This window comes from Ranitomeya imitator, chromosome 8 (genome assembly GCF_032444005.1).
Source record: "Ranitomeya imitator isolate aRanImi1 chromosome 8, aRanImi1.pri, whole genome shotgun sequence".
Lineage (NCBI taxonomy): Eukaryota > Metazoa > Chordata > Amphibia > Anura > Dendrobatidae > Ranitomeya > Ranitomeya imitator.
In genome coordinates this window covers 60,865,683-60,880,777 of record NC_091289.1, presented here as the reverse complement: position 1 = coordinate 60,880,777, position 15,095 = coordinate 60,865,683, and the positions used below count along the sequence as shown (strand labels likewise).

General features: G+C 41.8%; 1 protein-coding gene across 1 annotated transcript in view; it reads right to left on the bottom strand.

The window, feature by feature from the left end:
* LOC138647760 (extracellular serine/threonine protein kinase FAM20C-like) overlaps positions 1-15,095 on the bottom strand; it is a 138,771-nt gene that overhangs the window by 52,902 nt on the left and 70,774 nt on the right. Inside the window, exons 3-5 of the mRNA XM_069737013.1 lie at positions 3,260-3,338; positions 2,895-2,987; positions 1,591-1,706 (exon numbers count right to left, since the gene is read on the bottom strand). Coding sequence (XP_069593114.1) covers positions 1,591-1,706; positions 2,895-2,987; positions 3,260-3,338 — 288 coding nt within the window. The remainder of the gene's footprint in view (positions 1-1,590; positions 1,707-2,894; positions 2,988-3,259; positions 3,339-15,095) is intronic.

The following is a 15,095-nucleotide window of genomic DNA, read 5'->3' as shown; positions in this document are numbered from 1 at the left end:
AGGATTTCACTCTGACTCCTAACATTGTGGAATGTACTATTGAGATGAGCTGTTTTTACACTCTCAGCACTCATCACATTACCGATTCATATTCAATTTGCATAGAAACAATAACATGCCAACTGCTTTCTCCTCTCATTGTTTCAATTGAGAAACGCAGAAGACAAAGAGGTTGGCATGTGATTGTAAGCAGGCATAAAGCATGGTAAAAATACATAAAATAGTATAAAAATAGACAAATTCTATTATAGTTTGGTTCTGTTCCAATATCTGTTCTCATAGCTATGTAGTTAAGTTTCCATATCGATGTATTGAGCTCTGCTCTGTTCTTGTGTCTGTGTAGGATGTTTGTTTTTTTCCCATACAATGGGTATAGAAGTTATTCATACCCCTTTAAATTTCACTCTTTGTTTCATTGCAGCCCCTTGGTAAATTCAAAAAAGTTCATTTTTTCTCATTAATGCACACTCTGCACCCCATCTTGACTGAAAAAAAAACAAAAATGTAGAAATTTTTGCAACTTTATTAATAAAGAAAAAGTGAAATATCACATGGTCATAAGTATTCAAGACCCTTTGCTCAGTATTGAGTAGAAGCAGCCTTTTCAGCTAGTACAGCCATAAATATGAGTGTCTGAGCAAAGGGTCTAAATGCTTATGACAACATGATATTTCAGCTTTTCTTTTTTATTAAATTCGCAAACATTTCTACATTTCTGGGGTTTTTTTTTCAGTCAAGATAGGTTGCAAAGTGTACAATAATGTGAAAAAATCAACTTTTTTGAATTTACCAAATGGCTGCAATGAAGCAAAGAGTGAAAAATTTAACAGGGCCTGAATACTTTCCGTACCCACTGTATACAGTATATATATATATATATACATATATATATATATATATATATACACATCGTATTCTACTTCTGAATTTAAATAAAGTCAGAACTTGAAAAAATAACACCGCTAAGTCATCTGGGTAATTTCGCAATGTATCACTGGGAACGGAAGCTGGCGGCAGCATGGCATGCATCGGTGGACGTCAGAAGGTGAGAATAGCACAATTTTTTATTTTTTTTAAATTATTTTTAACATTATATCTTTTTACTATTGATGCTGCATAGGCAGCATCAATAGTAGAAAGTTGGCGTGGGATGGGGCGACACACTGGCACTGACAGGAGGGGAGTAGGGAGGGGGCACTGACTTGAGGACAGTAGGGAGGGGCCAATTCGCGGCCGGACTAAGCCTGTCGCTGACGCGGCATTTCTGTTATGGAAGTTAGTTACAGACAAACAGACGGACGGAAGTACCCCTTAGACAATTATATATATAGATGACAGAACGTAGAAATCCTGAATATTGTGAGAAGTTATACAGAAAGTTTAATCTTTCATATTATGTTTCTATACACAAAGACTTAGTTTTTCTGAAAAGGTAACGCACCTTCTTTACCATTTAACATTCCAGTCCCCATGATTTTCTGAATTTTCATAGGAAACTTTTCATAGTAAATAGAAACCCAAAGTTAAGGAGATTGAACAACTGCCAGTACGACATATTCACATATCGATGTTTGTTCATTTCAAACCTACCTGGAGAAATGTAAAAGGTTTTGAAAAGCTTCTTGTCAGTGGTGATGTCTCTGACTTCCTTCGTGATATTTATTAAACGTCCAACAACAGGTGGAATTCGGCGAAAATCCAGGATCCTTTAATGTAAAAGATCAGCTATATAACAGGTATCCAGGCCAATGTAGAAAAAACAACTACGGTTATTTCTAGTGTTATAGTCACAGTAAATACATGGATAAGAAAGTATACGGATTTGTTTTTTTTTGGTTTATACCTATATTGAATGGCCTATAAATTCCTATGACAAAAATTCTAAAGAACAATCATGTTCGTACATAGAAATTATGGGACCCCATAGCAGATGTCCTAACTGGGTTCCTCTTCACCCCTGCCGCCCCAAAAATAAATTCTGCGTGGTCACAGAAGAACATGTCTCAAAACTTTGCAGCCCTTCCAAAAGTAATGTTGCTCCTATTGAAGCCCCTTAATGTTCCCACACACTACAATACCCATTTCATGGCATCCTGCCTGTGGTCTGAAGCTCTGCACATGTCAGCACAGCAGGCGCGTTGTAGTGACGGCATTGTGCCCTCGGTGCCGACACTTCAGATGCACAGGGAGAATCGTGGAGAAGGGAGATGACGGCCCCAGGAAGCAGATAAAGCTGAAAGTATGAAGGCGAGTGGGGGAGGCAGTGCCAGCGCTGGCACAGGGCCCCCCTCCCTTTATGCCCCATAGCGGCTGCTAGGTCTGCCACTAATAGCTGTACTCCACTGGCAACTACAGGTCCTTCTCAAAAAATTAGCATATAGTGTTAAATTTCATTATTTACCATAATGTAATGATTACAATTAAACTTTCATATATTATAGATTCATTATCCACCAACTGAAATTTGTCAGGTCTTTTATTGTTTTAATACTGATGATTTTGGCATACAACTCCTGATAACCCAAAAAACCTGTATGTTACATAGTTAAACAGAACCTATCACCAACATGGGGCTGCCATTTTTATTCAATAAAAAGGGGGCAGCCCTAGATTTGTGATTTTATTAAATATAAGTTAGTGTCAAAAGTGCTCCAAATCCCCACTGCCACCATCCAAAAGAACCCTATTTTCTACCAAAGTAAAGCCCAAATTTCCAACTTTTGGGATCCCGGTATGAAGTGCTGCATCCCGCCACCCTCTATGTCTGCTTTTGCTGTGAGCGAGATCTCGCTCTTTGCATTAATCCAGCGTTACAGAGTACTAAGCTGCTACCGCTGTAATGAGGTCACTTTACATCATAGTATTATATCCTATTTATCTGGTCTGATGTCTACCTGTCCAAGTGGAAAGCTGCTATTTCCGCATTGTGCCTCTCAAAATCTGAGAAGTAAAAGAAATCTGGGGGAGTCTCTTGATCACGATCCTGTCTGCAAAATAAGAGTTAAAAAAAATTATTAAATGAAATATGTAGTGCTTGTAAAACCATACGGAAGGCAGAAATGGCTCCTATGCAAACTTTTAGAAACTTTGCTGGTGCAACTGACAGAAATAAGGAGAGGAACTTAAGATGGCTCTTGTGGATATCAAAAACTTCTCTTTTGGGCTTCTTTACACTTCATTATAAACATAGGACGGCTCTTAATAAAAATCTTCATAATGATCATCAAATTACTAAGATGTCTCTTTGATTAATACTCACTTCATGGGTTTGAACAGAGCATTCCCGTAATTTGGGAAAGTCATCAGAAGCTTAAGCTGTGTTCCTCCTGGTTTCTGAACTACAAAAAACAGCAATAATAATCATATAAGCTTGGAAAGATTATTTATTGCTCTCACATAAGTGTATTTTATATCCATTTTATAGAAGATCCCAAATAAAGATATCAGTCTATGCAACTACTCATACAGTTTGGGTTTGTAATGTTTTCCCCATATTGTGCTATATAAATTGGGATCCATGTTTACATTTGTTATTAGAATATTTAAAATAAAACTATAAAATTATAATACAGCTAAAGTGAATATAGGCATAATATACATGAATATATAAATACAAAGCATATCCATATAAATGTCAGCCAACTATGTACCATAGAGGTAGCCAATATGATGGTTATATACAGTGGTTTGAGAAAGTATTCACCCCTCTTAACTATTGTGTTACATTACAACCTGTGTTTAAATATTTTTGTAATTGATTTGTGTGTGATGCATCAGCACTAAATAGTCTAACTTGGTGAAGTAAAGTGAGAAAAATACAGGCAAAAATTTAATTTGTTAGATCAAATAATTAAAACTTGGCATGTGCATATGTATTCACCCCTTTTGCCAGGGCCGGACTGGGACTAAAATTCAGCCCTGGCATTTGAAGTCACACAGGCCCACTTGTCACATGGTGACTGTATAATATCTTTGTACACTTGTAGGTTACAAGAAGTGAGGGGAGTGTAACACGGCTATATAACATATAATCACAGCTGTATCCAGCATTACAGCTCAGTCCTATTTATTGCTTTTAGTTGCAGTACCAAGAAAAGCCGCTACTTTACCTACATAACTGGATCTCGTAGATAATGAAGGGATTGAGACGACCAAAGGCAATGGAACCTCATTCTGATGCTCCATATACTTTGCCTACAGCCACTTTTGGTTCCGCTGTGCAGCAGGAGACACGGTGACTATGAAGAGCGGTGACATCAGTAACGTCACCGCTCTTCAGATATTCCGGGTCTTGCGCTGAGCTCGGCGACTGTGAAGAGCGGTATTGTTATTACTTACATCAGGGATTGATAGCAACTGACATTACACAGCTGACATCAATCCTAAAAATCATTACACATACCAGAATTAAATGCTCTCGGGAAAAGCAGTAGAGTTAGCGCTATTCCCAAGCATCGGGTGCTAACTACAACTGTCATCATCCTTGCCAGGTCTCCCTGCGAAGCATTTTTGTTATATTTACATGCACTGATCTCAGGCCACTAAACGTGTGTGATCAACAATACTGAAGTCGTTTGCTTGTTTCCTGGCCTCTTTACACCAACTGAGAAAGAATGAAGGGAACAGAACAATCACTATTAGATCAATCTGTCCCCATACAGTATCATGTTATCAGCAGCACATCTACAGTTTACACCGGCGATGTGCTGCTGAGAACAAGGATTTCTGTTCCCACATAAACAATCCAATCACTCGGTGAATAGGCGGCATTTTGCTTGTTTAGCATAACACGCCCCATAGTCCTCCATATCTTGTAATATGCACCTCAGTCCTCCATATAGTATAATACACTCTTCCATATAGTATAATATACTCCTCATAGTCCTTCATGTAGTATAATACACTCCTCAGTCCTCCATATAGTATAATACACTCCTCAGTCCTCCATATAGAATAATACACTCCTCAGTCCTCCATATATTAAAATACACTGCAATTCCTCCATATAGTATAATACACTCCTCAGTCCTCCATATAGTATAATGCCCCGCCATTGCCATCCATGTAGTACAATTCACTTCCCATAGTATAATGCACCCCATAGTTCTTCATATAGTATAATGTATTCCCCATAGTCCTCGATACAGTATAATGCAGCCCACATATAATATAATGATGCCACCCCAGAGTATAATGCAGCCACCCCACAGAATATATTGTAGCCCTGAGTATAATGTAACCCCCCAGAGAATATAATGCAGCCCCTGCATATATAATATATGGTAGCCCCCTCATAGAGCATAATGCAGCCCCCCATAGAATATAATGTAGCCCCTCCATAGAATACAATGCAGCCCTCCTCATATAGTGTAATGCAGCTCCCCATAGAATATAGTGTAGCCCCCTCATAGAGTATGATGCAATCACCCCCCATAGAATATAAAGCAGCCCCCAGAGAATGTAATACAGCCCCCCCAAAACATAATACAGCCCCCCCATAGAATATAATACAGCACCCCATAGAATGTAATACAGCTTCCCATAGAATGTAATACAGCCCATCACCCCATAGAATATAATACAGCCCCCCATAGAATATAATGTAGCCCCCATAGAATGTAATACAGCCCTCCCCCATAGAATGTAATACAGCACAGCCCTCATAGAATGTAATACAGACCCCCATAGAATGTAATGCAGCCAGCCCCCATAGAATGTAATGCAGCCAGCCCCCATATAATGTAATGCAGCCAGCCCCCATAGAATGTAAAGCAGCCAGACCCCATAGAGTGTAATGCAGCCAGCCCCCATAGAATGTAATGCAGCCATCCCCCATAGAATGTAATGCAGCCAGCCCCCATAGAATGTAATGCAGCCAGCCCCAATAGAATGTAATAAATCCCCCCCATAGAATGTAATACAGCACAGCCTCCATAGAATGTAATACAGCCCCCTTAATAGCCCCACAATCTAGTTATCACTCATTGATATATTTAAAAAAAAAAACACTCTCCTCACCTCTCGTGCCCCGCGCTGCTCCCGACTCCGGTCTCAGCAGCTGCAGTCTGCCCGCCCGACACACAGCAGGTACGCGATGATATGACGTCATCAGGCACCCGCAGTGTCAGAGGCAGAGCGGGGAATGATGTGAGAGGGAGCGTCAGCAGACGCTCTCTCCTCCATCATTGCATTCAACTGTATCGGCGTCATAGGGAGGGTGATTTGGTGCTGGGGGGGGGGAGTCGGCGCTGGCGATTGGCCCACTACTGCCACCGGCCCTTCTGGCATTTGCCAGAAGTGCCTGATGGCCAGTCCAGCCCTGCCATTTGCTATGAAGCCCCTAAAAATTTATGGTGCAAGCATTTACCTTCATAAGTCCCATGCTTAGTGACAGGAAGTCCTCCTGTGTACAATCTAAGTATCATGTGTCGGTCAGTATATACAGTTTACCTTTTCTGAAAGGCCACACCATTAACAAGAGGCACCACTAAACAAACACCATGAAGATCAAGGAGATCTCCAAACAACACCATGAAGACCAAGAAGATCTCCAAACAAAACCATGAAGACCAAGGAGATCTCCAAACAAATCAGGGACAAAGTTGTTGAGAAGTACAAGTTATGGCTGGGTTATAAAAAAAAAAACCTACTTATCTCTGATGATCTCCCAGAGCACCATCAAATCCATAATCAAATGGAAAGAACATGGTACCCCAACAAACCTGCCAAGAGCGGGACCCCACCAAATCTATCAGCCTGGGCAAGGAGGGCATTAATCAGAGGCAGCACCGAGACCAAAGGTAACCCTGAAGGAGCTGCAGAGTTCCCAAGTAGTCACTGCAGTATCTGTCATAAGACCACAATAAGCCGTGCACTCCATAGAGGTGGCCTTTATGAAATAGTGGGCAGAAAAAGCCTTTGTTTACAAGAAAAAAATTGTACGGTTTATTTTGTTTGCCAAAATACATATGGGAGACTCCCCAAAAGTATGGATGAAGGTGCTCTGGTAAATGCTATGTCTGGCGCCAACCCAACACAGCTCATCACCCCAAGAACAACATCCCCACAGTAAAACATGGTGGTGGCAGCATCATGCAGTGGGGATGTTATTTTGGAAGCAGTGACAGGGAAAATGGTCCGATTTAAGGGGAAGATGGATGGTGCAAAATACAGGGATATTCTTGAGCAAAACCTGTTTTAGTCTGTCAGTGATTTGAGACTGGGGTTCACCTTCCAACAAGACAGTGACCCAAAGCATACTGCACACTTAATTTGTTTTAGGGGAAACATGTAAATGTTTTGGAGTGGCCTTGTCGATGCCCAGACCTTACTCCAAATGAGAATCTGTGGTCAGACTTTAATAATGCTGTTCACCGGAGGAATCCATCTAATTGGACGAGCTGGAGCAGTTTTGCAGGAAGGAAAGGGCAAAAATCCCAGTGGCAAAATGTGAAAAGCTTATGGAGACTTATCTAAAGCAACTTGCAGCTGTAATAACTGTAAATGGAGGCTCTACAAATTACTGATTTTAGTTTAGGGAGGTGAATAGTTATGCATAAAAAGTTTTCAGTTACTTTGTCTTATCTGTTATTTGCAGCGCAATAAAAAAAAAAACATGTTCACAGGTGTAGGCATATTATTTACATGAACTGATGCAGACCCTCAAAAAACAGTGAAATTCCAGGTAGCAAAAAAATGCCAAGGGGGTGAATTCTTTTGCAAGCCACTGTAAAAACCATGGAGCAAGTCATGTAAGATAGTTTTTTTTGTTGCAGGGTTCTGGTGTATTTAGCTTAATAAATCTTTATGAAAACATATTGTAGCATTTTTTTTTTGCACTGCTTTTATACATAACTACTTGTCTTGATCGTAACAGACTACCAGCAAACTCAGTGTAGACTGGTATTTTCAAAGAACATACACAGACAACAAAAAGGGCAAATGTAAAGAAAGATAGTTTGTAAAGTTGCTCGATTTTTTTTAAGATTCATTGAGGTGAAAATAACATTTTTGCATCTTTAGGCTATGTGTACACGTCAGCATCAATAGTAAAAAGATCTAATGTTAAAAAAATAAAAAATAAAGAAAAATGGTTATTTTCACCTTCCGGCGTCCCCCGATCTCCTCAGCAGTGCACGCGGCAGCTTCCGTTCCCAGGGATGCTTTGCGGGAAGGACCTTTGCGATGTCACGGTCGCGTGACCGCGACGTCATCCCAGGTCCTTCGCGCAATGCATCCCTGGAAACCGAAGTCGCCGCGTGCACCGCTGAGAGGCGGGAGGACTCCGGGGGCCATCGGAAGGTAAGTATATCCCTATTTTTTATTTTAATTCTTTTTTTTTAACAGGGATATGGTGCCCAGTCTGTGAGTACCACCCTGGGTGTCATCTGCACATGATCCGCTTACTTTGCGCATGGTGGGCATGGCCCCATGCGGAAAGTAAGCGGATCAATACATTCCTGTGTGTGCAGAATCACTGCGATTCCACAAAATTATTGAACATGCGTTTTTTTACAGAATGCGTTTCCACTCCAGAAAAAAACCGCAGCATGTGCACAAAAAATGCGGAATGCATTCTAATAATAGAATGCTTAATGTATGCGTTTTTTAGCAGTTTTATCCCGTTTTTATAGCGGAAAACTGCCGAAAAAACACGAAAAATCCTGAACGTGTGCGCACAGCCTAAAAATTACTAACCAGTGTCACCCCACTATAAAATGTAGCAGTAGGGAAAGCAAAATATGTTTATGGTTATGTTGGTAAAACAGTTGTACTCCTTCACAATATGCCCGTACATGTACTGCGCATGTCGTGTCCCTCCCTTTGATGTGGGCTCTGGCGCTAAGCTCACATCTTTGCCGATACATGTCAGCTGTTTTGAACAGTTGACAAGTGCCCCTAACAGCCACGGGTGGAATCGCGATCCACCCGCGCTGTTAGCCCATTAAATGCCGCTGTCAATCTCTGACAGCGACATTTAATGTGATCGCACCAGAAGCGCGTCACTAATCCCGACCATCGGTGACCCTGTAACATGATTGCGGGTCATTGATGGGTCGGCATGACAACCAGAGGTCTCCAGCAGACCTCTATTATTGTCATAGCCAGATTGCCATGAGGGCACCCCAGTGGTCAGAGCTCATAGCAAGTGAGCATTTCTGCTACACACAGGCAATTTGATCATCACCTGTGTGTAGAAGAGGCGATTGGACAAATGCAGCTTCTCGTCTCCCAAGGAGAATATTGAAGGATGCAAAAAGTAAAAAAAAAGTTTTTAAAAATATAAAAAATATAAACATGATGCAATTTTTTTAACCCCTTAGTGACAGAGCCAATTTGCTACTTAATGATCAAATCATTTTTTACAAATCTGACCACTGTCCCTTTATGTGGTTATAACTCTGGAACGGTTTAACAGATCCCATTGATTCTAAGATCCTTTTTTTCGTGACATGTTGTAATTCATGATAGTGGTAAAATTTATTCGATATAACTTGCGTTTATTTATGAAAAAAACAGAAATATGGTGACAATTTTGCAATTTTCAAACTTTGAAATTTTATGCCCATATATCAGAGAGTGGAGTCACACAAAATACTTAATAAATAACATTTCCCACATTTCTACTTTACATCAGCACAATTTTGGAAACAATTTTGTCTTTTAGGAAGTTATAAAAGTTAAAAGTTGACCAGTGATTTCTAATTTTTCCAACAAAATTTACAAAACCATTTTTTTAGGGACCACCTCACATTTGAAGTGAGTTTGGGGGCTCAATATAACAGAAAATACCCAAAAGTGACACCATTCTAAAAGCTGCACACCTCAAGGTGCCCAAACCACATTCAAGAAGTGTATTAACCCTTCAGGTGCTTCACGAGAGCTAAAGCAATGTGGAAGGAAAAAAATGAACATTTTACTTTTTTCACAAAAAATTTACTTTGGAACCATTTTTGTTTTATTTTCACAAGGGTATCAGGAGAAAGTGGTCCAAGAAATTTGTTGCAATTTCTCCTAAGTACGCCGATAACCCATATGTGGAGAAAAGCCACTGTTTGGGTGCATGGCAGGGCTCAGAAGGGAGGGAGCACCTTTTGACTTTTTAAAAGCAAAATTGGTTGGAATCAGTGGTGATGCCATGTCGCGTTTGGAGACCCCATAATGTACCTAAACAGTGGAACCTCCCCAATTATAACTCCAACCCTAACACCAAAACACCCCTAACCCTAATACCAACCCTATCCATAACCGTAACCCCAACACACACCTAATCCCAACCCTAACCATAACTCTAACCACAAACCTAACCCCAACACACGCCAGAGCCCTAATCCTATCCCTAACCGTAATCCCAACCATAACCCTAACCCAGTCCTAGCCCTAACCATAACTTTAGCCCAACTCTAACCCTAATGGAAAAATGGAAATAAATACTATTTTTATTTTATTATTTTTTGCTAACTAAGGTGGGTGATAAAAGGGGTTTTTATTTACTATTTATTTGTTTATCACAGTGATCAAAATTAACCAGTAGGAAAAATTTCCTATTGTTCCCGGATGCCGCCCGCCATTTTCTCCCAGAAGACGACGCCGGTGGCCTGGGGGACTTCATGGGGAGATGCCTGGACACGAGTGGGGGTGATTGGGGGACCCTATTTCTCTCTCCCCTGATGCGCAATCACATCAGAGGAGAGAGAAATTAAATGGAAAATTAGACTTTTTTTTTGCGGTTGCCGTTATACCATTAATAATGGCAATAACAACACCCAAGTCGGTAAAAAAGCGGCGCTGTGGTTTAAGTACCTGCCGCCGTTAAAAGGCATATCGGCGGTCATTAAGGGGTTAAACAAAGTTTGGATTTTTTTTCACCATTTAAATAAAAAACAATCTATACATGTTTGGTATCTACATACTCGTAATGACCTGGAGAATCATAATGGCAGGTCAGTTTTAGCATTTGGGGAACATGGTAAAAAGAAAAAAAGTTGTGGAATGGCACTTTTTTTGCAATTTCAATGCATTTGGAATTTTTTTTCCATTTTCAAGTAGTCGACATGGTAAAACCAATGGTGTCATTCAAAAGTACAACTTGTCCCACAAAAAACAAGCCCGCACATTGCCATATTGACAGAAACTTAAAAAAGTTATGTCTCTGGGAAAGAAGGGAGTGAAATACAGAAACACAAAAACGAAAAAGGGCTGCGGTGTGAAGGGGTTAAAGGGGATGTCCACTACTCGGACATGCCTTTCTGAATCACTACGTTTCTTCCCCAGTAAAATAACAGTACTTTAACTCACCTCTGATGCTAATGCCGTTCTGGCACTTGCTCTCTCGGGGTTTGCGTGACATTGTTATTAGTGATGAGCGAGTGTGCTCGTTACTCTGGTTTTCAGAGCATGTTCGGGTGGTCCCCGAGTATTTATAACGTGCTCAGAGATTAGGTTTGTGTTGCTGCAGCTGCATGATTTATGTCTGCTTGACAGCCTGAATACATGTGGGGATTGCCTGTTTGTTAGGGAATCCCCACATGTATTCAGGCTGTCAAGCAGCTGCAAATCATGCAGCTGCGGCGACTCAAACCTAATCTCCGAGCACGCCATAAATACTCGGAGACCACCCGAGCATGCTTGGAAAACCTGAGTAACGAGCACACTCACTCATCACTAACTGTTTTGTCACGTAATCACTAGTGATGAGCGAATATACTCGTTACTCGAGATTTCTCGAGCACGCTCGGGTGACCTCCGAGTATTTTTTAGTGTTCGGAGATTTAGTTTTCCTCAACTCAGCTGAATGATTTACATCTGTTAGCCACCTTGATTACATGTGGGGATTCCCTAGCAACCAGGCAACCCCCACATGTACTTATGCTGGCTAACAGATGTAAATCATTCAGCTGAGGTGAGGAAAACTAAATCTCTGAACACTAAAAAATACCTGGAGGACCCCCGAGCATGCTCGAGAAATCTCAGGTAACGAGTATATTCGCTCATCACTAGTAATCACTGCAGCCTATCAGCACTGGCTACACTCTCCTCTTCCTCAGGCAAATCAAGACATTCGGATGAAGTGAGAGCAGTCACAGCTCTTACTTCCTCAGGATGTCAACTAGGTCCATAGGAGAGGAGAGTGAAGCCAGCGCTGATTGGCTGCATGTATCTTGCGACATAATATCACACATGTCATGCGCTACCTATGGCTGGCACACCAAAATCAGCGGTAGGCTATAGAAGAGGACGCCACTTGTCATGGGAGTGGACACAGGCAAGAGGAATCATTTATTTTTTTTAAATGTGTTGGTAAAGAGTGTGTTAAGAATGGACATTATACCAGGATGGGGCCCATGATGGGTGTCATTATACCAGGAAGAGTCCAAGGATGGAGAAAATTACACAAAGAAGGGGCCCGGGTTGAGGTCATTATACCAGGATGGGGGTCATTATACCAAGAAGTGGCCCAGGTTGGTGGATGTTGTTATAGCATGTGAAACATTATTGTAGCAAGGGGCTCAGGATGGGGGACAGTGTTACAGGAAGGGGCTAGGATGGGGAACATTATATCAGGAAGGGGCCCAGGTCATGGGACATTATTACTGGAAGGGGCTCAGCATGGGGGACATTGTATCAGGAAGGGTCCCATAATGGGGGAACTCATAATAGGAAGGGGGACATTATACAAGGAAGAGGCCAAGAACTAGGCACATTATACCATGAAAGGGCTAAAGATGGAGGAAATTACACAAAAAAGAGGTCCAGGATAGGGATCATTATATTAGGATGGAGGACATTAGACCAGGAGCAACCCAATATGGGGGTCATTATACCAGTATGGGGGTCATTATACAAGGAAGTGGCCAGGAGCCCATGATGAGGAACATTATACCAGGATGGGGGACATTGTTACTGGAAGGGGAGAGGATGGGTGACATTTTTCCAGGAAGGGGCCCAGGATGTGGGACATTATTACTGGGAGGAGCTCAGGATAGAGTAAATGATACCAAGAAGGGGTCCATGATGGGGGACATAGTACCGGGAAGGTGGACATTATACCAGGAACAGGACAGGGGACATTACAATAGAAATGAGCACAAGATGAGGGGCATTATACCAGGAAGGGGCCTAGGATGAGGGACATTATTACATGATGATGGACATTATTAAAGAAAGGCACCAGAACAGGGGGCATTATCACAAGAAGGGGCCAGGACTAGGGACATTATTACAGAAAGGTGCCTGGATGGTGACATTATTACATGGATGGTGAACACGTATGTATTTTAGGATCTAGAATGCTACAAAGGCCAATATACAAGGGTCCATATACAGTGGGAAAAAGTATTAAGTCAGCCACCAATTGTGCAAGTTCTCCCACTTAAAATGAGAGAGGCCTGTAATTGACATCATAGGTAGACAACAACTATGAGAGTCAAAATGAGAAAACAAATCCAGAAAATCACCTTATCTGATTTGGCAAGATTTATTTTGCAAATTATGGTGGAAAATAAGTATTTGGTCACCTAAATACATGCAAGATTTCTGTCTCTCGCAGACCTGTAACTTCTTCTTTAAGAGTCTCCTCTGTCCTCCACTAATTACCTGTAGTAATGGCACCTGTCTGAACTTGTTATCAGTATAAAAGACACCTGTCCACAACCTCAAACAGTCACACTCCAAACTCTACTATGGTGAAGACCAAAGAGCTGTCAAAGGTCACCAGAAATAAAATTGTAGCCCTGCACCAGGCTGGGAAGACTGAATCTGCAATAGCCAACCAGCTTGGTGTGATGAAATCATCTGTGGGAGCAATAATAAGAAAATGGAAGACATACAAGACCAATGATTATCTCCCTCGATCTGGGGCTCCACGCAAGATCTCACCCCCTTGGGGTCAAATTGATCACAAGAACAGTGAACAAAAATCCCAGAACCACATGGATAGACCTAGCGAATGACCTGCATAGAGCTGGGACCACCGTAACAAAGGCTACCATCAGTAACACACTACGCCGCCCGGGACTCAGACCCTGCAGTGCCAGAAGTGTCCCCCTGCTTAATCCAGTACATGTCCGGGCCTGTATGAAGTTTGCTAGAGAGAATTTGGATTATCCAGAAGAGTATTGGGGGGAATGTCATATGGTCTGAAGAAACCAAACTGGAACTGTTTGGTAGAAGCAAAACTCGTCGTGTTTGGAGGAGAAAGAATGCTGAGTTGCATCCAAAGACCACCACACCTACGGTGAAGAATGGGGGTGGCAACATCATGCTTTGGGGATGTTTCTCTGCAAAGGGACCAGGACGACAGATCCGTGTATATGAAAGAATGAATGGGGCCATGTATCGTGAGATTTTGAGTGCAAACCTCCTTCCATCAGCAAGGGCATTGAAGATGAAACCATCCACGTTTCATCTTCAATGCCCTTGCTGATGGAAGGAGGTTTGCACTCAAAATCTCACGATACATGGCCCCATTCATTCGTTTTTCAGTAGGATAATGATCCCAAGCACATCACCAGGGCAACGAAGGAGTGGCTTCGTAAGAATCATATGAAGGTCCTGGAGTGGTCTAGCCAGTCTTCAGATCTCAACCCCATAGAAAACCTTTGGAGGGAGTTGAAAGTCCACGTTGCCCAGTGACAGGCCCAAACATCACTGCTGTAGAGGAGATCTGCACGGAGGAATAGGCCACCACATCACAAAGAGTGTGTGCCAACCTTGGGAAGACTAAGGCCCCTTTCACACATCAATTTTTTGCCTTCAGTCACAATCCGTTGGCTTGACGGATTGACGGATTAATCGCAGATTGTGAAAAACTGATGCGACAGATCGTTTATTTTGACAGACCGACTAGGGGGCTGGCTAAATAAATCGGAGCATAGGCTTCCATTCTAGCAAACGACGGATGGCGATGGATCCGTCACTGTCTGTTTTTTTGACGGAGACAAAAACGTCACTTTGTTGTGTCCGGCCAACGGACAAAGAATTTTCGACGAATCTGGCGAATGACGGATGAAATATGAGGCCATCTGTCGAAATCCGTCGCTAATACAAATCTATGAGGAAAAAAACGGAGTCCGTTTTTTTCAAAATTCAACGGA